The sequence below is a fragment of the Nyctereutes procyonoides genome, unplaced genomic scaffold (genome assembly GCF_905146905.1).
Source record: "Nyctereutes procyonoides isolate TBG_1078 unplaced genomic scaffold, NYPRO_anot_genome, whole genome shotgun sequence".
Taxonomy (NCBI): domain Eukaryota; kingdom Metazoa; phylum Chordata; class Mammalia; order Carnivora; family Canidae; genus Nyctereutes; species Nyctereutes procyonoides.
In genome coordinates, this window is record NW_026575130.1 from 15029288 (window position 1) to 15055013 (window position 25726).

The window sequence follows — 25726 nt, forward strand, 5'->3', positions numbered from 1 at the left end:
CTGCCCTACGACCCAGCAATTGCACTGCTGGGGATTTACCCCAAAGACACAGATGCAATGAAACGCCGGGACACCCCAATGTTTCTAGCAGCAATGTCCACAATAGCCAAACTGTGGAAGGAGCCTCGGTGTCCATCGAAAGATGAATGGATAAAGAAGATGTGGTTTTTTATGTGTACAATGGAATATTCCTCAGCCATTAGAAATGACAATTATCCACCATTGCTTCAACGTGGATGGAACTGGAGGGTATTATGCTGAGTGAAATAAGTCAATTGGAGAAGGGCAAACATTATACGTTCTCATTCATTTGGGGAATATAAATAATAGTGAAAGGGAATAGAAGGGAAGGGAGAAGAAATGGGTAGGAAATATCAGAAAGGGAGACAGAACATAAAGACTCCTAACTCTGGGAAATGAACTAGGGGTGTTGGAAGGGGAGGCGAGCAGGGGGTGGGGGTGAATGGGTGACGGGCACTGAGGGGGACACTTGATGGGATGAGCACTGGGTGTTATTCTGTATGTTGGCAAATTGAACACCATTAAAAATAAATTTATTATTTAAAAAAAAAGAAAGGAAAACTGCACTGGCAAAGCAGGGTATGCTGCTATTTAGACTGAATTAGTATATACTAATATATGCTAAATTAAATGAACAATCTACTAGAGAGCAAATACCATGTAAAGCACTGAGAGAGCAATGCTAATACAGAGAGATATAAGGAGTCAAGAAGAGTGATGTTCCCTGGCCTAAACATAAAGTCTAACTTCTGAATAATAGGTTCTTTATCCCAGTCAATCATTGCTTTATGAAGGGATGCTCAATATGCTTCAGCATCTACTTCTCTGCACCTTCATTCTAAACCCTGGACCATTTGAAAAGAAAATCCAGGGTTATTGTCAAACAGACCATAGAGGAATCTGTCTCGCTCGCTCGCTCTCTCCATCTCCCTCTCTTTCTCTCTCCCACACACACACTCACACATAAGGCCACTGTCTACAGAGTCAGAGAGCAGCGTTGGGATGGGTTAATGAGAGTAAGATGCCCCAGGAATCTCATCACAGCTGTGAGCAATAGAAATATTTCCAGGGAAAAGTCCTTCTGAAAAGCCAGCTAGAGAAAGTACATGGAAAGCTGATTTTCTATTTCCTTAATTTTAATGAAAAGGATTTATGTTTAACATCTTATTCACATATACATAAAACTACATAAGTGAACACTGTGGCATAAGAAAAAAGATAATAATCTGAACGTTATTCCTAAGAGAATTAAACATCTATTCTCCAACTCCACTGCCAGCTAATAGAAAAGGACATATCTATAACGCCCTATCCATTTACACATTGATGTCATCATTTTGTTAAGTGCGTTAAACTAGAGATGGATGGAGTGACATATTCTACATAATACAAGGAAATATAATATATTATTTTGCTTAAAATGCATTCTAATTTTTGCTGTATATGTTGAATCACAAAGTATGTCTTAATCTGTGGCCAAGTTCCAGTTGATTTTTAATTTTTAAGGTATTTTTTTATTTAAAAGATTAAGTTTTCAGAAAGCTGAATTGTCAATATTGCTATTTTTTATTTGAAATAGTCTGGTATTTCTTTAAAACTCTGTTGAGTGGTTCACATTCAGTTGTGGACTTAAATACCAAGCCTTATCCTCTTTGTCCATCCACCTTTCAGAGTAATGTCTCAGAGACATTGTCAGAAACCAAATATAGAGTAATTTATTTGAAAGACCTTATGGATTTTAGATATATATGGTATTATCATCTATAATAGTACTGAAAATATGAAAATAAATGTAAGTATTAATTAGATAATGTTCTCAAAACACGAAAGCTATTCATTCACAATAAAAAGATTCTGCTCGTATATTCTGTATAAATTATTAGCTTCTCAAAGGAAAAATGTCATGAAGAAATGTACGAGGTGTGATTTTAAGCTTCTCTTCTTTTTCTTTTTCCTTATTATTCATATGGTTTCACTAAGATATGGATGGCATTTATTTGCTTATGAATGCTTGCCAATGTTTTTTTTCTCTGTATTATTAAAAATCACAATTGCTTTTTCCTTCTACCCACTTTATCCAGAGCTGACCAAACACACTGTGTTGTAATTCTCTGTGAAATTATAAAATTAATGGTGTCTCAATGATGGGATATTAGGAAGAATTGAACACATCAGTCAATCATTTGGGGGCAAAACAATTTGCGTTTAAAAATATATATTTCTTCTGTACAGAAGTATGGTTCACTGGATTGGAAACCTCAAACCTGAAAAAATATCTACTCCTTTCAACAATTCTGAAACAATAATTAATGGAAAGTCTTTTTAATGGAAAATTTGAACACATAGTGATGACAATCTTAGATTCATCAGAATGTGGTTAGAACACAGAATCTCTTCATTATGAATGAACAGCTTTCATTTTTTTGAGAATGTTATCTAATTAACACTGACATTTCTTTCATGTTTTCAGTACTATCATAGATAATAATACTATAATACCATCAACTTGTATCATTGCTATTACTGCAGGAGCAGAGGTGCAAATACCCAGAGGATGTAAGAGAAACAGAAAATTATTTCCTATGTCCATCAAATGCTACCTTTGAATTTATGTTCATCTCTACTGTCATTATTATCCAGTGTCATGTTATCTATGGCTGACTGCACCTGTTAAAAGCTGGGTCTTCACTGGAGAAGGACAAGTGGAAGTATCACTCATTGAAAATCAGGGTTTATCTTAGAAGGCAACCATGAATGCTAAAGACTTTCACAGAAAATTTTAACTTCAGTCCACCAGTGGTTAAAAATTTGAGAATAGGTCTGTAGAAAATTGAGACAGGCAACCAAGATGTACTGCACAAGAGTACTGTAGGCAAATATGCTCAAGGCTAAATTGATTCATTGACTTAACGGAGATACATACCATGTAGCACTGGTGAGTGGATGCATAGAGTGGACACCTAAATGAATGTACTCATTAGATATCTGAGAATTACTATCTGAAATCTTTTTAGGGATAAAAATAATTCTTATTCCTGATATGAAGGATATAGAATAAAAATAGGAACCTCTTCAATTTTAGTACAAAACCACACTTATTTATTTATTTATTTCATTTTTGTATTTATTTTAAATACAAGCCAAAGATATCCTATTGTAATTCATTGTGAATGAAATCCACACTATACTATTCTTAGAACTATTTTTCTGTTTCTTAAAAGTGGGGAAAAAGTTAGATTGGTTGTGATTTCACTCTCTGGAAGTCACAAAAATCAATAGTTTATAAAGTCCAATATTACATTGGCTTAATTTAATAATCAGAATGAATGCTAAAAAGACCAGAAGTGACCCATGGCATTTCAATGTTCTATATTAACTGTTCATCAGCAATAAAATTATTTATCTTCTGAGAATCTAAAGACAAATTTTGACATATTCACTAAGACAATTATTGTCTTATATTTTCCAAAGAGCCATCAGAAGCATAATTCACTTAGTTAAGCGAAATGTGCATATGTTTCTCCTATTACAAGAGGAAATAATTTCTCTTCTAAAGTTGATTACGAAAAGACAAAGTGTATTCTATAATACTAAGGTAGTATTCCTTCTTCAAAATCTACCTTGGTTGTATTCTTACTAATTCTAAACTAATGTCCTTCTGAAATCTAGGACTTCAACCTATATAATAAGAATCTGAGACTTAACAGAGAGAGAAAAGGAATCACATATGAGAAACAAATTTAACATGAATTAACTTTTTATGGAATAGACTTTTTGAATGATTATCAAAATGTATTTCTTTAACCTAATAATTATTACCTGATTTCATGAGCGTAATAGTATCTTAACTTAGGCTCTTGAATGAAAGAACAAAGGTAATGGATTTTCATATCCTTTTCACCATTTCCTCTCCAATATGGAACAGGCTATATAGAAGCCAGAAAGACAAGTTTTAAACGAGACTATTTAGGGGAGGAAGTATGGAGTCAGAGCTGGTTTATAGTGATACTAAAACAAGTTGACCTATCTTGCAAAATGCTTTTAACACAGTGAATGACTCAGGACCAAACGACACTACAAACTTGCTGAGCAATAGCATCATTTCCAAAAGAGCACACACACACATACACACAAGCTTTATAAAAAGAGTTCTCGAGATAAAATGGAAAAAAAAAAAAAACCTTACTGAAAAGTCTTCAAAGATTTTCTTGAGTTCTTTGTGACCATGCCTTTCAGCAATATGTGCTGGATCTGAACCCTCGAAATTTTTCATCTCAGATGCCCATGCTGCTCCTGAACATTGAAGCAAATGAATAGCCAAGTTCTTTAAACCAAATTTTGCTGCACAGTGGAGAAGAGTTGGAAGTTCTTTGAAATGAGTATCTGTAAGCATAAGAGGTAATAGGATTAATATGCTTTTATCATGTCTGGAATTCCATAAGAAAAAATTGAACACAATCTAGTACTAAAAGTAATTCTTACAAAGTAGAACAGGGTTTCAGTGTCATTTTGCATAGAAGAAACTATCAGTGGCTTTTTAAAAAGAATTATTTATTTGAGAGAGAGAGAGAGAGAGAGCAGGAGTTGGGTGAGGGCCAGAAGGGCAAGCAGACTCCCCACTGAACAGGGAGCCCGATGATGTAGGGCTCCATCTGAGGACCCTGGGATCATGACCTGAGCCAAAGGCAGACACTTAACTGACTGAGTCACCCAGGAGCCCCCTACCATCAGTCATTTTAACAATGAGGCATCTCCTTCCTATTTCTCATCATACAATAAATATAAACTAATATTCTCATTAACAAATTAACGCCTCAGTCTTACCTGTGGGGTAAGTTTAACTTGGAAAGGCACATCAACCTCTTAAATATAAAACAAAATAGAACAAAAATATCATATTGCAATAACTCTTTTGAATATATTTCAACATTAGCAAAACACTACAAAACAATATAAAATAGGTCCATCTATAAAACCTTTCTGTTTTCTACTGCCATGCCTGGTTTGCTTCCTTCTGAAGGAAGGACACATAATTGCTGGAGTGAAATGTGAAATGGACACATAATTGCTGGAGGGGTTATATTAGATCTTTTCATGAAATTTTTGTTTCAAAAAGGAACTGCAACAGAAAATACAGGTGAATACTTTTATAAATATTTTTAGTATGGAAATTTCCATCAGGATTTTACGGCTTTTGTATCAATGTTTTGGAGTTTGAATTTCATAATTAGTTGTTAGCTATCAATTAGAAGTATTAATTATGTATAATTATAAAATGGTGAATGCAAGCAGCTATTGCAAGGACAAAACACACACAGAATAGTGATGGTTTGTTATTATTCTATGTTTTCACACCTAGCTGGAAAAAATGTGTCACAGAAATTACACACCAGCTTGCTTGAATAGCTGTGGCATTATCAGAAGCAAGTAATGCAAAGACTTACAGCAACAGAAACGAAGGTGTCAAAGCAAAAGTCAATTTTCTACCATAATGTTTTAGAAAACTGAAACTGGCTTTATTTACCTCTTTGCTATTTTGTAGATTAAAGGGGAAAAAAGGGAAATAAGGGGAGTTAGATTTTGAGTTTTCAATTCACTTGGGTGTTTCAGGGCAGAATAAATTATTTAGCTTATTGGTTTTTATGGTTTAATAGGAAACAAAACATAAACCTCTAGGTTACATTAAGAACTTACTGTAAGGAAATATTTTACCCTTCAAAATGTGTTAATACTAAATGGCCATAGGTAAATTCCATGGTTATATTTCAACAATAAATACACCGGTCCCTTCTTATATGGTATGCAATGTGTCAAAATTTACCAAATATTTTATGAAGATGAGCTTGTGAAAGCTGAAACTGTCTAAAGTAGGTACCATTTTCCAAATAAAAATCTAGTTTCTTAAAAAGGTATTAAGATATAATTTTTATTTATTTTCATTAAAAGGTACCATAAATAAAATTTTCTATCATTAAACCACGACAAAGTTAATGAAAAAATATTTACATGATAATGTCAGATTTTTACATGCCTTTGGTCATCTCTCTCATTGACACATCATACAATAAGCAAAAAAAACATCACCTGGCAATCAATGCATTATGCATTATTCCCACACATTGCTATTCTGGTGAACTTTTAAATCACTGTCAATGCAGCTTAAAATGTTTTTATCATTAAATAAGTGTTTAATCATTATGAGAATGCAGTCACTTTTTAACCTCACTGACTTCCTGTCAGTAAATCCCTCAAGCTTAAGGTACTATAATATTAGAATCAACAACCACCTTCATTAAGAATCTTGTATATCAAAGAGAGTAATCAGGACCGTGACAAGTGTTCATGACTTTTCAGGGTGCATTTTTTAATAGTTGTGCTACTTTAAACTGTGTTTTCTGATAAAAAAAATGGAAGTTCTGCTGATTTAAGTTTATAGTGATGATACAAAAGGGTGCTACAGGTTTAAAGGTTGGCTTCTTTATTTTCCATTTCTTTACTTCATTTTTAGTGGTAGTTTAAAATCCACTAATATACTAATATATTTTGTGAAGTTATAGTCATGAAAGAGCCTTAAAGGGTATCTTTCCAGTTTCCTACCCAGTATTAGAATTGTATTCCTAGAATTTATAAGAGATGCTCTGGGTACTGCTTGCCTACCTCTAGAGACAGTGTCCTTTACTTCCTAAGGCAGACTGTGTCTTGATTAGACAACACTGATTTTAGACAATTATTACTTCTGTTGAGGTGAAAGGTAATTCTTCTCAATTCTCATGTATTCATATCCTTCGGGCAATGTAGAATATAATAGTCACAAGAGCACAGGCTTAGAGTCAGTATTCAGTATGTGAACTTCAACAAGCTACTAATTACTTAATTCTCTTCCAAATTTATAGGGCTATCAAGGTAATTAAATGACCGGACATAGAAAAAGTGCCCAGAGAAGTGTCTGAAACATAATAGACACTCAAAAAATATTAGTTTCCTTCCCTTTCTCTCTTCTCTGTCAAATAAAGCATCCTTGTCCTAATTCATCTTTGTTCCAACCTTAAGTTCTCTGATTCTTTTCATTATTCCAAAGTACTGACCATCCTGATAATCTGCCCCTAGAATAGCTGCTCTTTTATAAAAGGGTGAATTGGTTTTAAACTGGCCTAAATGATCATTTACAGCAATGCTTTTTATTATCTTGAGTGAGGTTATTTTGTCTGCTTATTTTCATTAAGTAGGGAATGCTCAGCCTGCTAATATACATGGTCAATAACTAAAAAATTTCTAATTTAAGTTTTTTGAATTAAAATATGACAGCATTAACTTTTTAAAGAATTTGAAATGATTCATAGGAGCTATATTAGTTATTTTAATGGTAATTAGATCGTGATCTTTAGCATTATTTTTGTAGAACATCAAATTAAATATACTCAGTATGTGGATATAATATATTTTATTTATGAATAAAAGCATTTATGTCAATACAGGTATGATTATGCTAGGAGCTAGTACAGGATTTTATGTATATACTTTTTATAAAATCATACTTTTTATATTTTCACCCTGATTTGGTTATTTGAGATATGAATGGATTCCTCTGTATCTGGAACAGGTATGTTTGCAATCACACGATCACTATAGTTCTTTTTTAAAGATATTTATGTTTCTAGAGCTTAAATTTTTTATAAAAGTATAATTTCAAATTGCACTGATGAGTTTGATGAGTTTTAACAATTCTTTGCACTCAAGTAACCACAACCGAAAACAAGCTAAAGAAAGCTTCTATCACCACAGCAAATTCTCTCATGTCTCATTCTAGTCAATTCTCCACTTTAGAAGTGACTACTTTCTAATTTTTATCAACATAGGTAAGTTTTAACTATTCTTGGATTTCATATAAGTGGAACCATATATACTTATGTATTGCATTGTCTTCTGGCCTCTATTGCTGATGAGAAGTCAGATATCATTTTTACAATTGTTTTCCTGTATGGAATGCGCTTTCTCCAACACAAACTCCTCACCTTCTCCTTCTCCCCCCACAGCTACTTTTAAGATTTTACTTTTACTTTTGATTTTCAGCAGTTTAACTATGGTGTGTGTAGGTATATATTTTTGTATTTATTCTGTTTGGGAGTTACAGGGCTTACTGAATCTGTGGATTGATGTCAATCATCAATTTTGGATCATTCCTGGCCAATATTTCTTCAAATATTTTTCTGCCTCATTCTGTCACCTTTACTAAGGGAATACAATTACACGTATGTTAGATTATTTAATATTATCCTATACAGCTTGGATCAGAATTGAATCAAATTGATATGTAGATGAAGTGAGCTTGTTCTTTTTTATGGCTTTATTTTGAGAGTAGATTTTTCACCTCTTTTTCGTTTTGAATACTTTATTTGGACTGTCTTCAAGTTTACTGATTCTCTTTTCTTCTTTGTTTTGTCTATAAGTAAGCCCATCTAATTTTTAAAAAAATTTTCTGATATTGTATATTTCTAGGATTTCCTTTTTTATGATAATTTCTATTCTGATAAAAATAATTTTAATTTAAAATTAATTCTTGTTGCCCAACTTTTACAATAGATTCTATCACATTTTATTCTAATTATTTTAATGGTCCATCTAAAAATTTCAACATCTGGAACATTTCTGAATCTGCTTCTAATCACTGTCTATTTTCTTGACCAAGAATCACCTTTTATTCCTTCTTCATATTTCCTGTAATTTTTTGTTATACACTTAGCATTGTATTAAAGAACTGAAGTAAATTACATTTACCTCCAGAATAAGGCACACCATTTCTTTAGTCAGACAACAACACTTGGGATCAGAGTCAAATTTATCTGTAGGTGAACTGAGCTTGGTCATTTTTGCATCTTTAATTAGCTTCAATTAACAACTGGCTTCAGATATTTTGAGGGCAGGATCACAGCTTTCTTCCACACAACCTGGGATCTGAGCCCTACTGAGACTCAAGAAACCTCAGTGGCTTGGCTGTCACCTTTGGGTTAGCAGATAATTCTTTTTTTTTATTTTTTCCTCCAGTCCTGCATCCAGACTTCTTCACATCAAAATATCTCTCTCAGATTTTGTGGGGCCTCTGTAGTACACTCAGACTCCTTACCATCCCATCCCAATCACTTGGAGGTATTTCTTCCAGCTTTTATGCCTCTCTGTATTTAGAACTTGCTTTCCATAGGTAAAAGCTTTGGTGGGATTTGTCTCAGCAAACCTGTCCCCCTTTCACTTTTCAGCAATCACTAGTGGGCCTTCAGGGAAGACTCAGAATATTTTCAAGGATCTCTCTCAGCTTTCCTGCCCTCCAGCCCTTGGTTTACTAGCTCTATGCACTTATAACAGCCTACAAGAGAGGTGTTGGGTGATCTGTAATTGGGCTTTTTGAGATTTTTGTCCATCTCACTAGCCTAATAAAGCCATTTAAAGTTTGCTAAATGTTTAGCTGGTTTCTCTTTACTTCTCATCAATAGTGGATTGCTCTGTAAGGGATGAAGGAAGTCATGAATTTCTTTTTTCTTGTGAAGGACTGGTCCCTTTTTGGAATTTGGTTTATTTAGATTTCTTTTGTCATTGACTTTCAGCTGGATTAAAAAAAGAGACTGATTTGGAAAATCATCTTGCTTCTTGTTACAATGGGAGCAGTAGACTCTTGTGATGTACATCTTAAGGAGAAACAGAAATCCTATTAGTCTTACCTCATACACCATTTAGCATTTTCTTTTTTTTTTTAAAAGATTTTATTTATTTATTCATGAGAGACACAGAGAAAGAGAGGCAGAGAGACAGGCAGAGGGAGAAGTAGGCTCCCTCCAAGGAGCCCGATGTGGGACTTGATCCTGGATCCTGGGATCACGCTCTGAGCCGAAGGCATATGCTCAACCGCGGAACCACCCAGGCATCCCCATTTAGCAATTTTCTTAAACTTAAATTTATTTTATAAGCAGCTTATAATCTTACTTATTAGATTAAAATAATGGATTTCTTAGGAAGATATAAAAAACATGTAAAGTTTGCTTAATCTATAGTGTACATCTGCTTAATTTCATGGAAGTTTTCATTGAATTAATCAAGATTCATTGCATCTGTTTTTATATTCTTGGTGTAAATAAGTAGCGACAATTCACATTAAAGTATAGTCAGTTTGCTTTTGACTTTTTTAATGGAAATAAAATTTCAAGTTTCAGTTGTTTCAACCAATGTATGTTGAATGGTAATTTCAAAGAACAGAATTAAATGTCTCTCCTTTTCAAGGAAATTTCAATTTCACTAGTTTTTGCAAATAAAAATGAATAAATTGGTACATAGTAAAGAAATTGAGTCATATATTTGTGCTGAGCCATTTCTAACAGTTCAAGGTAATCCCTATAAAAGGTGGCCAATAATTAGATTGAAGTAATCAAACCAAAGCTTTCAAAAGATTAATCCAGCTCACCAGAATAATAAAATGGGGAATATACCCAACATTAGAATATAAGCTTTAAAAATTTAAAAGATGACTATGCAAACTGGAAGTGCATGATCATGTAATCCATTTGTTCTCATAAATCACTATCTGGAATCATAAATATTTATTCACTCAAAGTAGAATGACCAGGTGGCCACTTTAGGACAAAATAATGAAGCACACAACAAAGAGGAGACGAGTCAGGATATCTGCTTTCTAATCTAAGCTCAGCCACTAAATCTCTAATGCTTAAGAAAATTCCTTTGTCTCCCTGAACCTCTGATTCTTCGTTTATAAAATTAGAGGGTTGGGGACTTCTGATTTTCCTCTGGGTAAGAAGTCATGTCATAGGTGAGATATCAATTAAAAGAGTAAAGATAATATTTATGAAGGTTGAAGAAAGCTAATAATTTTTGTTCTTTCATCACAGGATTTGGATTCTGATAAAAACATTCATATTTCTGTGGATCTGCAAAACAGAGCATTGCTGGGTGCAATTCGTTCTATGAAAGGAGAACCACAAATGCAACATGTGAGGTACCATTCTTCAATCCTGTCGAAATAGTAAACATAAAATCCTATTTAGAAATTCAAGCACAAAAAATAACTGCCTTGACAATGTAAATTAAATGCACGAGGGAAATAATGGTCCATCAAATACCCTTGCTGCAGTTTTGTTGTTATCTTTTGTATTACATAAAATACGAGTGGGAAGTACACAGAAGTACACTTTAGTATTAAACTCAATTTTGTATTTACCTCACTAACTATTGCAATTATATTCTTGTTACTAAAATATTTTCTTGGGGTGGTTCAGTGGTTGGGCATCTGCCTTTGGCTCAAGTCATGATCCCAGGATCCTGGGATGGAGCCTCCTTCTCCCTCTGCCTATGTCTCTGCCCCTCTCTCTCTCTGTCTAGAATAAATAAATAAAATCTTAAAAAAATAAAATAGCCTCTTAAAATTTATGAGAAAATATTGAAAGTTGTATCCATTTTGTATGTCCCTTGTTAATTGTTTCAGGAAACTTCATGCCAGATTTTTTTTTTTAACAGTTTTTTTTTTTTTTTTAGTTAAAACAGTTAAATTCCTAATCAGCATTAAATTCAAATGAATCCTGGTTTCATCTTAATACATAAAGTTCAAAATAACATCTTTTATTATTATAAATCTTAAAATTCTAAAACTTAATATTTACTTAATTTGGGAGTCAATATCATGCAGTTAGTGCTTAAGCATTAGGGCTTTGAAACCAAATTAAATGGATAGAATCCCAATTCTAGCATTTACTAATGATGTTATTTGGATAAGCTACTTGAACTCGGTATCACGATTTTCTCAACATTTAAGTGAAGATAATAACATCCAATCAATAAGCTATTAAACCTAGGTCCAATGTATTCTTTCATACAAACAACTACTATTGAGCCTCACTATTCAGGAATTCCATATTTGCAAATTTTCCTACTCACAAAAATTTATTTGTGTCCCACCACCCCTAAATCAAAATTTGTGGCCCTTTTGTGGTTGGTCTTTGTAGACATGTGAAGAGCAGTGAAAAATCTGAGTCACCCAAAGTGCATGTTCCCAGCTGAGTCCAAACAAGGCAACACCCTGCTTCTAATTTCAACTCTCATACTTTAAACAAATGTCTTCCTTGTGGTCTATGTAGTGCTACATGTTTCCCATTTTTGTGGGGTTTTTTTTTGGATGTTGGTGGTGATTTAGTTGTTTACAAAGTGGCTCCCTGGCACAATACAGAGGTGTTGTTTGGTGTTCCCAAGCACAAGAAGGCTGTGATATGCTTTATGAAGAAAATAAGTATGTTAGATAAACTTTGTTCAGGTATGAATTAAATTATATTGTTAATTTATTCAATGTTAATGAATCAAAAATACATATAAATGCTGTGTTTTTAAACAGAAACATGCAAAAAATGAGTTTATGTATTGATGGGTCGACAAAAATGTGACCAGAGGTTTGCAAGAAACTAATCCTATATTTTTCCTAAAGCAATGTTCAGTATTCTCTATTCAGCGACTGTATAATATGTAACTACTGTGAACAATGAAAATCAATTGAATTTTAATGCAATCTAAATAAAGCCCCTTCTCCCTTTGGAGAGAGAGTTCAGAATTTGTTTCCCATTGCAACACGGCTAGAAATTTTCAAAATATGGTGCCTTCTTTTCTTTCTTCCACACAGTGAAGGAGTCTCTGAGTGCAGTCCTTTGTGTTGCTTCAGAGTGAGGCCAGGAAAGGCATAGGGCTAGAAGAGGAACCTGTGAATATCTCAGCTTATGATTTCTGAGGCATTCTCCCTGCTTGTCTCTGTGTTTAGAGCCTACAATACAAAGTTAAAATCCAAACTGGGCATGGTTAGATCCACACTGGCAATCACTCTGGAAGTAGGAAGGGCAGCCCTAGGGCATTGACTCTGTTTTGCCGATTTTCCCACTTACCACGCTTAGACAAAACAATAGGAAAAATCTAGGATGAAAGGGAATCCTTACTGTGCCGTTCTCAGATAATACAAATTCCTTTGAGTGATTGTACATCTTATTAATTTTGGTAGATTCTGTATATTTTGTTGTAACTAAATGCTTAAAATTTGGGAGTTTTATAAAACTAAAAAAATAAAGTTCTGGAAGATTGATGTTCTGGCATGCAAAACATATGAATGATAACTGACATGAAGCATGAGAAATGAATGGAGCATGTGACCTTGAATCCAGAAAAAGTTCATTGTTCCTGAGTACCCAAATAGAATCCACCAAAAATTAGCAGCAGTAGTAATAAGAGGAGAAAGAGGAAAAGAGGAAGAAGGAAGAGAAAGGGAAAGGGAAGGAAATATGACAACTAATGAATGAATGGAGTTGAAAAGGAGGAATCACAGACACATAGTGTTGGAATGAGTGATAGCAGAGAAGAAGAACATAAGCAGCAGGTTGACGCAAGATGGTCTGATCCCAGAGAAAGAGTATTTGAGGACACACTGTAAAACATCTTCTCATCCAGGGCAGTGGGCCAGGAATGGCCAGGGTGAAATAAGGCAGCATGCAAAAGAAGACTGAAGCAATCCATGAGGCCACAATAAATAGCCTTGGAGCTGAGACCCCACGTCTAAAGGTGATGTTAAGAAGCAAAGGAGCATGCATAGTCCTCATTTAACAGTTCTTGGAATGATATCAATTAAAATTAAATCCTACAACATTTGAACAGGTTTATTATCCATTTCCCAGTATCAAACTCAGTGATGAAGTAATAAAATGAGTAATGCTGCCCCAAGTAAGGTTGCTCCAAGTTCAACCAATCCAATCAATCTGTGGCGAATCTCTGTTTAAAATAAAAAATCTCTAAAATAAATAAATAAAATAAGAAGTCTCTAGAAACTTCATTTTTCTAGATGTGTGACTGTATTCTGTTCCTCTGTGTTCATTTAAAAATGACTTTTGAAAATTACTAACTTTGTCTCTGATGAATCTTGACAATAAAAAAACACTAAGAAGCGAGGAAGAAGCAGAAGGGAGTCTAGAAAGAATCAGGAAACCTAGAACAATCTAAGTGTGGAAGCCCTCTGGATAAAGTTGTACACTCTCCCATGAGGCTATGACTTACAGATAGAAAGCTGTCCACTGGCCTTTGTATGGGTTGCACATGGAAATCCAAAAGATATGCACCACGAAGCAGTAAATCAACATATCAGGCAAGAATGCTTGATTTCAGTAGTCAAGAGTATTCAGCATTTTTGAGGCTTCTTATAGTCTTTAGCAATGGATTATTTCTTTAAAAAAAGTTAAATAATTTTGATAATAAAAATGAACTAAGGCAAGGAGGAAAATCTGGGCAGTATTGGAAACAATAAATGGACTGGTTAGAGCCTAAGATGCCTTTGGAAGCACCATCATACATAACATAGGGACAGAATAAAAATGGAACATAAGAATGTTTGGAGAGCACTGAAGTGTTGGATGGAAAATGAAACATGTTAGAAAAACCTGCTAGAAGATTTTTTCAGGAGCAAGGAGAAATAACTGATGGCCTGAATTAGAATGGAGACAGCCTGGAATGGACAAGGAAGGACAGAAATATCAGACACGTTAAAAGAAAAGTTAGTAGGACTTGATTGAGTTTGCTGTCTCTGAAAGAAAGAGGTGATTTTAAGATAACATTCAGGTTCATGGCTACAAAGTTACAAGGTAAGCGAAAGAGAAATTTATTAGGGAAAGTGACAATGGTGGCCATGGAAAAGTATAGGTGTGGGTGTTGATGAGGTAGCTGTCACAATAAATTACATAGCAATAAGTTAAATTAGACATGTGGGCCTTTGAGGAGAGCATAGTGGTTATAAACTTAGCTCCTAGGTCACCACAGGGCAACAAAACCAACTCCTGCTGAAATTTCCAGCCCCCTGGAATGACGTACACATTTCAGAATTGTCAGCGCCACAATCACACGAGCCAGTTCCTTAAAGTAAACCTCCCTCTGTCTCTTTGTCTCTCTTAATACATCTATTCTATTTCTCTGGAGCATCCTGCCTAATGAGGTGAAGAAAATGACCATGGTGGGTTTGGTAAACCATAACTTATGGCTACAAGACATAAAAACTATTTTGTGTCTTTGAGTTACTATCCTTCTCAGAGCAATAGAATGAGTTTTTTACACATGCAGTGACACTACAAATCACTACTGCACATCACCTGCAAATGTAAGAAGGAATTCCTTAAGTAATAACTTATTCAATTTATAATAAAAGATCCACTTCCATTGTGAGTGTGTGTATATAATTGAGGCTAACCCATGCATGTATTTTTCTTATTAAATGGCTATTACAGAGCCTCTTTCCTGTTACCAGTTACTAATGGACAATGTTTATGTATTTTCTCTAACTCTATGATAAACTTACATATTTAAACTTATTACTTTTGCCTCTGAAAACCCTTTATTTTTTTGTGTGGACCCACAGAAGAATAACATACGTGTCTTGGTTATTTGAGTAGAGAATTCAAGCAGCATATTCAGAAAGCTCATATGTCATTTCTTCCATTCTGCTGTCAGATACTACAGATCAGAAGTAGAAAACCAAGACAGGTACTGTCTTTCCTAGGGATTCTTGTGAGGAATTAAATGAGTTAAGGTAAATAAAGTGCTTAGAATTGTTCTTCACACAGAGTATGCAAACTGTGGATGTTAGCTCTTATTAGTAGAGCATACACTTTATCAGTGGCACTTATTTTTGTGATGTCTTCTCTTCCCTTGTCATTGGTGCCCTCTGAATGTATGGTTTGTATTTTATTGATTTCATATTCCTCTACCTTCCCTCAGTATCTGGAAGAGTACCTATTATAAAGCAGAGTTCATTAACGTCTAAGAATTCATGAGGGTTTTTTTGTTTTTTTCTAATGATACACACAAATATATTTTTTAGATAAGCACTCTAAGATTACTTCATTTGCAGCCAGACTTTAAATTCTGGGACATGGAATGATAATATAAAAATAAATCTGCTATCTTGACTTTAATTGGATTCATGTCAATTTTATTTATGTATATGACAGTACTGCCAATTATTGCTGTGTTTACTCAGCGGTTTTCATTGGTGACTCATAGACCAGTAGCGTCAGCATCATCTACGAATTTGTGAGAAATTTGAAATTCTTGGGCCCATCCCAGACCTACTGTATCAGAAATTCTGAGTAGGGCCCAGAAATTTGGGTTTTAGCAAACCTTCCAAGGAATTCTGATGTCCACTAAAGTTTATGAGCAAAATGCTAAATACAAGAAAGAATGGGGCTTGGTTCAAATAATTAAGCAACAGTGGGCATCCAGGAAAACTGAGGTTAACCTCACACATTGCTAATAAAACTGTAAAATATACAAAGTATGTCTGGGGTAGTACTTCTTCTCCATTCTATTCCCTGTTTCTCCAAGAGATTCCCTCTTCTGTCTTAGTTTACATATCTTATTCATTTTTTTAAAAAAGATTTTATTTATTTTAGAGAAAGAGAAAGAGAGAGTAGGGGAAGGGGCAAAGAGGAAGGAAGAGGGACAAGCAGACACTGTAGGGACCAGTGGAACCTGACTCAGTGCTCAATCCCACAACCCTGAGACCATGGCCTGAGCTGAAACCAAGAGTAGGATGTCCAACAGAGCCATCCAGGCACACTTGCATATTTTAAAATATCTTTTCAGGTTGTCAATGGTAAAGGCTACAATAGAAGACAAAACTTAATGCTAAAATACATATACTTTTATTTCCTGGAGGAATGTACAGTCTTACAGCAATCTCAGAAATAATCATTGTTAGAAATAATATTTCAACCATGCATCACACTTCATATTCTTATAGAGGTAATATCTATTCAGATTCTGTGGATAATGAGCATGGAGGAAATAACTTCTTATAGTCAGTCAGGTATCATGGGTAGAGGTCACATTTATTTCCTATATTTCCATTATTATCAACAACTTCTTCCATAAGGTTACAAGTTTTGCCTTTCCAGCTCACCTTTCTGGCTTCCAGAATGAGCCAAGTCAGAAACTGGTTCTCAGGATAGAAATACTATGAAAGCAGCTAGACACAATGCAGCCTACTACTTCAGCTTTTAAGCCTCTATTGTTCTTTATCATGTGCTGTTAACCCTGCTGTTACCACATACTTTGGATTCTCAGCCTGGTCTGTTACTTTTTTTTTTTTTTAATCTGCTATTTTGTCCCTTGTATTATACATTGCTCTATTCACAATTTTGTCCTGTAGGCTTCTATTCATATACTAATGTGTGTATGTGTGAACACATCCTTCAACTTTGGAGATGCTTAAAATGGGGGAAGGGCATATAACAAATGAAATTCAGTTTCACTACCATGGAAAATGAACCTATGAGGCAGTTAATTGAAACTTTTCTCTGTTTCTTCTGTGCAGTGCTTTATTTCACTCTGAATCAGTCTGTATTTCCAATTACTTTTAGATTTTTTTGCAGAATTTTGGGGGTCCTGAGGAGTTACTCAAAACTATAATTATTGGGCACCTGGGTGGCACAGTAGTTGAGCATCTGCCTTTGGCTCAGGTCATGTTCCTGTGGTCCTGGGATGTAGTCCTGCATCAGGCTCCCTGAGGGAAGCCTGGTTCTCCCTCTGCCTATGTCTCTGCCTCTCTCTGTCTGTCATGAATAAATAAAGTATTTAAAAAACCTATAATTCTTCCCATTATTTGTTTTACAGATACTATCTATTGATAGAGTTTGAGGAGAAACTTTGTTTATACTTATAATATGAATGAAAACCTAAGATTGCTTAATATAATCTTTTAGATCAAAATTCTCTTGAGAATATATTACATTTGAAGGCTCATCTTTTTCATCTATAATTACAAAATTCCCAAATATTATAGAATATGTGTTGTTACAGTAATGGAAATGGGCATAATGAGAAAGAATTACAAATGTTGTTGAAATGTGAATGACTGACCATCATAAATGGTTGCTTGACTCCAGATAGCACATTGCTTATCTTCACAGTGTTAGGATACATCTTAAGACCAGGGAGGTTTCTCTGATTCTGTAGGACATACTGTTCTTTCTTATCTATGCTCTCTATGAACTCAAGGCCAGTGGTGCTTCCTTTTCTGGAGAATAATTTAAGTGTGAAAAAGGCCAAATTTTGGACCTGGTATCAACATTATCTTTTTAGCTTCCTACATTCTTTTCTTACTTTTTTAAAAAAATAATGTACATTCTTCAATCACAGTTATGATGCTTATAAGCATAACTTTTCAAACTTCATGTCTGGAGAAATAAAGAATCCTCAAAGAAATACTGTAAAAGTGAGTAACAGTGGTATAATACTAAAGGAATAACTCTTTTTTTTGGTTTTCCAAGTGGAAAACATTTTAAAGAATTCAAAGTGGTTGTTTTATTTTATTATTATTTGATAAAAATTGAACCATCAGCTCACAAAAGTAACTTGAGAATATGCTAAAAATGTCCTTGGCAGAAGTTGTGAAAATCTATACCTATAGGTTGAGTTATCAAGAAAATGAAGTGAAAAAAAATCTGTAATTTCACAGTCAATTTACATACTAAATCTCCAAATTACTCAATTACTACGTTAGTGTTATGTGTAAATCTATCCCTAATTTAGTGTATTTACTAAACAGTGATGTGTTTGTAACTAATTTAAAGTGTGTTTACATGACCTTTTTTCCCCCTACCACCTATTCCTTCTTATCCCAGAATAAGGAATAATCTTGACCATTTACCCTTCAGATTGATTTTTTCATTGCTTCTGATTTTCTTCTCAAATGATTTAAAATGAAAAAGGAATACAGGTTTCCAGTTATGGAATGAATAAGGTCTGGCATAAGGAAGTCAATGTATTGTAATAGCAATGTATCCAGACAGGTGTATAAATACAAACAAACAAACAAACAAACAAACCTATATTGGGCAAAAATAGTAAGATGAAGGGAAAAATGTGATATCATTTACATGAAATATACAAAACTGTACAACATAAATTATGGAAACAAATGTATCTAGAAAAAATGAAGAACTGCATGAGAATGATCAAGAAATTTATTTAATTTTTTTTAAAGCTTGTTCAACTCCCAAGTTTCCTCAGCTTCAGCTTTTTTTTTTAATTGTTTTTTATTTTTATTTATTTATGATAGTCACAGAGAGAGATAGAGAGAGAGAGGCAGAGACATAGGCAGAGGAAGAAGCAGGCTCCATGCACCGGGAGCCCGATGTGGGATTCGATCCCAGGCCTCCAGGATCGCGCCCTGGGCCAAAGGCAGGCGCCAAACTGCTGCGCCACCCAGGGGTCCAAGAAATTTATTTAAAACAAGAAATTTAATCAGTCACTTTTCAAGTGTGTGGAATCACAGAGGGAGATTTAGAAAAATTCAACTAGATATTTAGCATTTTATTTCTTTTTTTTTTTTTAAAGTTTCTTTTTTTTTTTTTAAATTTTTATTTATTTATGATAGTCACAGAGAGAGAGAGAGGCAGAGACACAGGCAGAGGGAGAAGCAGGCTCCATGAACCGGAAGCCCGATGTGGGATTCGATCCCGGGTCTCCAGGATCGCGCCCCGGGCCAAAGGCAGGCGCCAAACCGCTGCGCCACCCAGGGATCCCTAGCATTTTATTTCTTAAAAATAAAAGCTCTGAAGCAAATGTGACAAATGTTAAGATTTGGCAAAGCGAGGTGATGGATACAAGGGTGTTTTTTGCATTGTTCTCTATATTTTCCTGTATGTTTAAATTATTTGATGATACAAAAAGAGCACAATAGCATGTGGCTCTCCTCTCCTTGGTAAATGAGCTATTTTCTATGAACCTAAACTTATTACAAGTTCATAACAAATCTTAGAGCTGCAGTGACTACTACATTTGTACCTAATATTCAGTTATATGCTCTACATTTTATAGACATATATGGAGGTAATATTCCCAGTTAATACTTTCAGTTGTCACTGGCAAGTGTATGCTCTTATGTTAGATTAAGATATTGCTATTTGTTGTAAATGGATATGTTTTGACATGTTCTAAAAAACTGGCATGGGCTTAATTAAACCAGTACTCTTCTCTGGGTGTAGGTAAATAATCTGCCTCAAATTAACCTAGTTTCCTTTTTCATGAACTAACTCCCATTGGTGATTGAACCAGCAGCGGTAGCCTCTTTAAAACAAACAAACAAACAAACAAACAAAAACAAAAAAAAAAACAAGCCAAGCTATTTATTTTTTCCTGTCCATGACAGGGGAGTCTCTTTATGACCCAGTCCTTGGAAGGGTTCTGAAGTTAGGGAAATTCATGTAACTACCACAGCAAGACTTTCCCAAAACTCTGCAGAGGAGAGCTTGAAACAGAGGAGAGCTGCAGAGAGGTTAAAGCAGTCTTGTCTGGCCGCTGTGCTGCTCTGTCTCACCACCACACAATGTCAGGTGCATTCGAATCAATTTCACAGTGGCCCATACCACGTGTGTTTATATATAAATCAACAACCAAAACAGAATTTGCTCAAAAATCATACTCTTGCTTTAAGGAATGTACTCTGATATTTCCTATTCTAGTATCTCGTGTCTCAGTAGAAAATTGCCTGTTAAAATACCATATATTGATTTCATAGCCCCTGATGATTCACATACTGGAAAGTTGTTCATGAATTATTTTGATGACTGTTGTGTTCAAAAGTTCTATGTTACACTACCATAGCAAGATCATTTAGAACCCTTTTATTATTCTACTCCTAGGGAGAATTTTTTTCTTATGGAAAATTCTCCTCAATGGAAAATATTATTTTTAAATCAATAATAAAGCATTATAGGGTAAGAGAACACTAAAGTAGATTTGATTTCTTATATAGTTTTTGTCTTATCCCTAATTATAGAGATATAATATACCCCAACTCTGCTTGCCTGGGGAAAAGAAAAGTCAAGGAAATTAATTGGTAGATAGGGGTGAAAATGGCCAAGGCATAATGGCAAGAAATAACATTTTACTTATTATAAATGAAGTGACAGGGAACTAAACCCAGAATTTACCAAAGTCAACTTGAGAAGAAAAGAGGATGAAACAATGATATAACAGTTTTGATTAATATAGCATTTAGCATCATATTTTTATGAACCATAGCTATCTGTATGTAATTCCATGGCTCACCCCCCAAGTACATCCTACCCGATTCCTTATGGCTATCTTCTTCACACAGTGTCCTAACATCCAATTTATTTCATCTAAAATATAGAGTAATAAATAATAAATATTTAATAAGCAAAATATTTCACCAAATAATTGTAGAACTGTCTTCAGGGACAGATATCTGAAATTATACCTGATTCACTGTTTGCTGAACTTGCTGCTCAGTGCATATCTAGAAATGTTTCTACAGAACTTACTTAACAACCTACCATTTCTTTCCCAAACTCTCTTGTTTAATTAATTCCACTTTGTGTATAAAGGCCTCTCAAATCTTCTCATCAATTTAACTTGAACACTATGAAAATCCAGGTGCAAGTTCTTAAAGACCAGGTATTCTGAAGCTGACTCTAATTCACGATTATGAGGTCAAGAAAGCAAGCGAAACATGACTGCAGTCATATTCATGTCTATCTTGGGTATTTTTGTTCTGTGATTTGTATTTTGTTATTTTGTACTTCCACTAGGAGTAAAAGCCTCATATCATGACGGTTGTTTGCATGTTACAGGTTTAATAGCATCCGTCATCTAACAATATCCAGCAATGAGGTTTCTGAATGAATTACCTAGATTACATTGAACTTTTCATTTGTAGCTTTCTTTCAAAAATGTTTAAAAATCTCTTTCAAATATATAATGATTATTAAATTCTAGTAATGATTCAAAACTTTCAGACTCTACTAATTTTATAGCCTTTGTAAAGAGAGAGTAGTATTTTCTTTATGCCAAAGATCAGTATGAAGATGAATTACTTCCCTGTAGAAATCTGTAACAAGTTGAAGACACAAGGGGTGGATAAACTTGGCTGCCCATTGGAATCACCTAGAAAACTTAAAAAGTACTGAGAGCTGGAACCATTCCCAGATTCTTCGTTACTTGGGGGTGGAAGAGGGATGTGGTTTAGGCATCAAATGTTCTAAAAGCTCCACAGCTAATCATAATACTCACCAAGTTTGAGAACCACTGTTCTAAACACTTAGTACTCATGAAAGATCTGAGACTAGCAGCATCAGCTTAACTGGAAGTTTGCTAGAAAAGCAGAAGTTTAACTGTATCCACATTATCAGGAACTGTGATTTAACGGATCCAGAATTCTTTTTCTATGAAAATAAGGGACCAGAGCTCTTCCATCATTTCTAACTCTAAAATTCACATTTTACAGCCTAAACAAGATAACAAGCACTTTTCAAACTTAGCTAGAATTCTTAACCCGTAAAAATGAGAGGCCATTCCATTCTCTCAGTTCCATAATTCTCATTCCACAACCTAAATAAATTCAAATGCTGAAGGAATTTGAAAAATTGTTTAATAATTCTATCTCATATCTTTCCAGCACTTTTTCCTGCATAGAATTCCTTTTTCTTTTCTCTTTCCTAATTGGAACACGTTATTCAAGACTCACGTAAAGATCATACCTCCTTTATGAAACAAGTCTTGAAAAATAATACAGCTTTTCTCTAAAATTCTATTGTTGAGGCAATGAATTCCATAGAGTTTAGTACCTTGTTTCTTTCTATTATGACTTATACATTATCTTGTTTCCCAATCAAATGATGAGTGTCTCAAGTGAGATATCATGTTATGTTCCTTTTCTACCTTAACTTAATGTCTAACTTTTGTGAGTTACATATTGTTAAAATGCATTTGGGGAATAAAATAAGTTTTCACCATTCTCACAAGATTTCTCATTCAAAACTAGCCCATTATTAACCTTTCCACATAATGTAAACTCATAATATAAACATCTTAGGGGTTCTTGCACATCTAGGTAATTCAAAATTGCCGGTGATTTCAGGCTCCTACTCTTTCCCTTCCTATTTCCCCGAGGCTTGCCAACCTGAGGATAAAACTACTTCAAATAGCATAGAAACTCTACAGAAAAAGCCTCTGCTAAATAGTCCTCAAGTATACCTATACTAGACCTCTCCTATTCTTTAGCCTCATGCCTGTCTTACTCACCATTATGTCTCTATCATAGTGTATGGCACATAGTCGGCATATAAGTGAATTATAAACAGTGTGTCAACAAACTACATAGGAACAGGTAATTTTGAAAACGTACTGCTGAGCTCATGATAAAATTTAGAAGTATGATTTCTCTTGTAGTAGCTCCTCTATATACTTTTCTTGATACGTATACATATTTCTTTTTATGATACAAATAAGAGTCATTGTAGAAAACACAGATTAAGTAAAATGAAAAAAAAAAAGGATGTAATACCTTAAATTGAACAACTATTGTTAACAGGTGCATGTTTGTCCAGACTCTCTATCTTTCTACCTATCACATATATAAACATATATACTACTAAAGCTATGTACTGTTTTAAGCAGATCACATTCTATCTACTGCTATGTACCCTGCTTTTATTCAATTAAGTATATATCAAAGCATCACTCCAGCCAGCAAATCAATTCATAATAAAGTTTGTTTATGATTGTTGTATTAATGGATGTGCCAAAATTTATTTAATCAATTACCTACATTTGGAAGATTAAGTTATTTCTACTTTCAGTAATTACAAATAATGCTATGATGAACAATCTCCATTATCAATTATCTAGAAATTTCCTTAGAATAAGAATCAGGAAGCAGGTTTGCTGATTTCAAAGGTTAGGCACATTTTTAGGGCTTGTGATAAAACAATTTACCAAATGGAGCTTTAGAAGTTTGTTACAAATGTGCTTTCTTGCCAGGGGATAAGAATTGTCTAAAACATTTAATCACCAATTCAGATAGCTATATTCCTAGCTATAATATTTATTAAATAGTTGCACAGAGTGAATAATTGATGCAGCTGGAAAATACTTACATTCTTTTTGTGGGTCGATTTCAGATTGGAATGATCGAAACTCATAATATGGTATCTCATGTTTGAATATGGATGTGAGAATATCATCAAGTTCATCCATGTCCTTCTGTTTTCAAACGAAAAGGAAATTTTTCTTAGTTCATTTATTTACATAGAAACTCATCTTAGTGCAACATAATAAAAATTAGCTGGAGTAAATACTGGTTAATCTTTCTAATAATACTGACACCTCTTTTAAAAGGAAAGTACAAAACATTAGGGGCTTACCTAAAAGTCAGTTATTTTTTTTAAAGATTTTATTTATTCATTTGAGAGAGTGAGTGAGCGAGTAAGAGAGAGCATGAGCTCGGGAGTAGCAGAGGGAGAGAGAAGCTGATTCCCCCCACTGGGCAGGAAGCCTGATGCTGGACTTGATCCCAGGATGCTGGAATCATAACCTGAGCTGAAGGCAGACACTTAACCAACCGAGCCACCCAAGCAACCCTAAAAGTCAGTTATTAAAACAACAGAAAAACAGATGCAATAGATAAAAAATCTTTTTGTCTGGATGAGTAACTTTATTTAAACATTTACTAATTTTAAAAAGTATTACATCAGATCAATGATAACACTGGAATTTGTTTCGAAAATAAATTTTGTTAAAATGCATGTTATATTTTATTTATTTTTATTTATTTTATTTTTTAAAGATTTTATTCATTTATTCATGAGAGACACACAGAGAGAGGCAGAGACATAGGCAGAGGGAGAAGCAGGCTCCCTATAGAGAGCCTGATGTGGGACTCAATCTCAGGACCCCAGGATCACGACTGAACTGAAGGCAGAGGCTTAACCGCTGAGTCACCCAGGTGCCCCTACATGTCACATTTTAATAAAAAAAATAATAAAATGATAAGTCCAGGTCTTTAATTTAAACATCAGAAATGGAATAGTTTTGTTTATTTATTTTTTGTTTGTTTGTTTTTAATTTATGATAGTCACACACAGAGAGAGAGAGAGAGGCAGAGACACAGGCAGAGGGAGAAGCAGGCTCCATGCACCAGGAGCCTGACGTGGGATTCGATCCCGGGTCTCCAGGATCGCGCCCTGGGCCAAAGGCAGGCGCCAAACCGCTGCGCCACCCAGGGATCCCTGGAATAGTTTTAAATAGATTATTTCATTTCTGTGCCAAAGTGAGGGAGAATATTCATCTTGGTTTCCCCTTGCCCCAGCTATTGAATAACCATATATCTACTCTATTTTCCCAAACTGAGCATTTGGGGATGAACCATGTAGAATTCTACTATGGATGACAAACTGGTTACAGAGCTACCATTCTTTTAAAATTGTGTTTTGTGAAGCTATGTCTGAGACCAATTTAACTTGAGACATAGATAACTATATCTAAGGAGGTGGACCAATCAATAAAGGTATATAGAGAGGATTGCGAACAAAAGTTCCTAATTAAGATTTTTGAAATGATTTCCAAATAAAATAGACTTATTATCAATACATAATCATAAAAATTAAATGACTGGATTGAAACAAAAGACATTTTTGTTACTCTATTTATTTGTCAACATATCCACATGCTTTAAATAATAAAGCAGTTCAGGCTTCTCTAGATTTTTAAAAGTTCTCCTTAAAAGTGAGGAGAGAAGATGAAAGTCTTCTCAACTTGTGGCTAAGTATGCTCAGCAAAATCAACATTAATCTACTTAATGCTACGGACTATGTGAAGCCATTAACTTTGGAGC

The 25726-nt window shown here is 34.4% G+C and overlaps 1 protein-coding gene across 3 annotated transcripts in view; it reads right to left on the reverse strand.

Annotated features, from left to right (window-relative positions):
- The window catches only part of BANK1 (B cell scaffold protein with ankyrin repeats 1), a 306079-nt gene that overhangs the window by 148906 nt on the left and 131447 nt on the right, over window positions 1-25726 (reverse strand). For all 3 annotated transcript variants that reach the window (XM_055342479.1, XM_055342480.1, XM_055342481.1), the window contains 2 exons: window positions 23991-24096; window positions 4208-4404 (listed from right to left, as the gene is read on the reverse strand). In XM_055342479.1, coding sequence (XP_055198454.1) covers window positions 4208-4404; window positions 23991-24096 — 303 coding nt within the window. The remainder of the gene's footprint in view (window positions 1-4207; window positions 4405-23990; window positions 24097-25726) is intronic.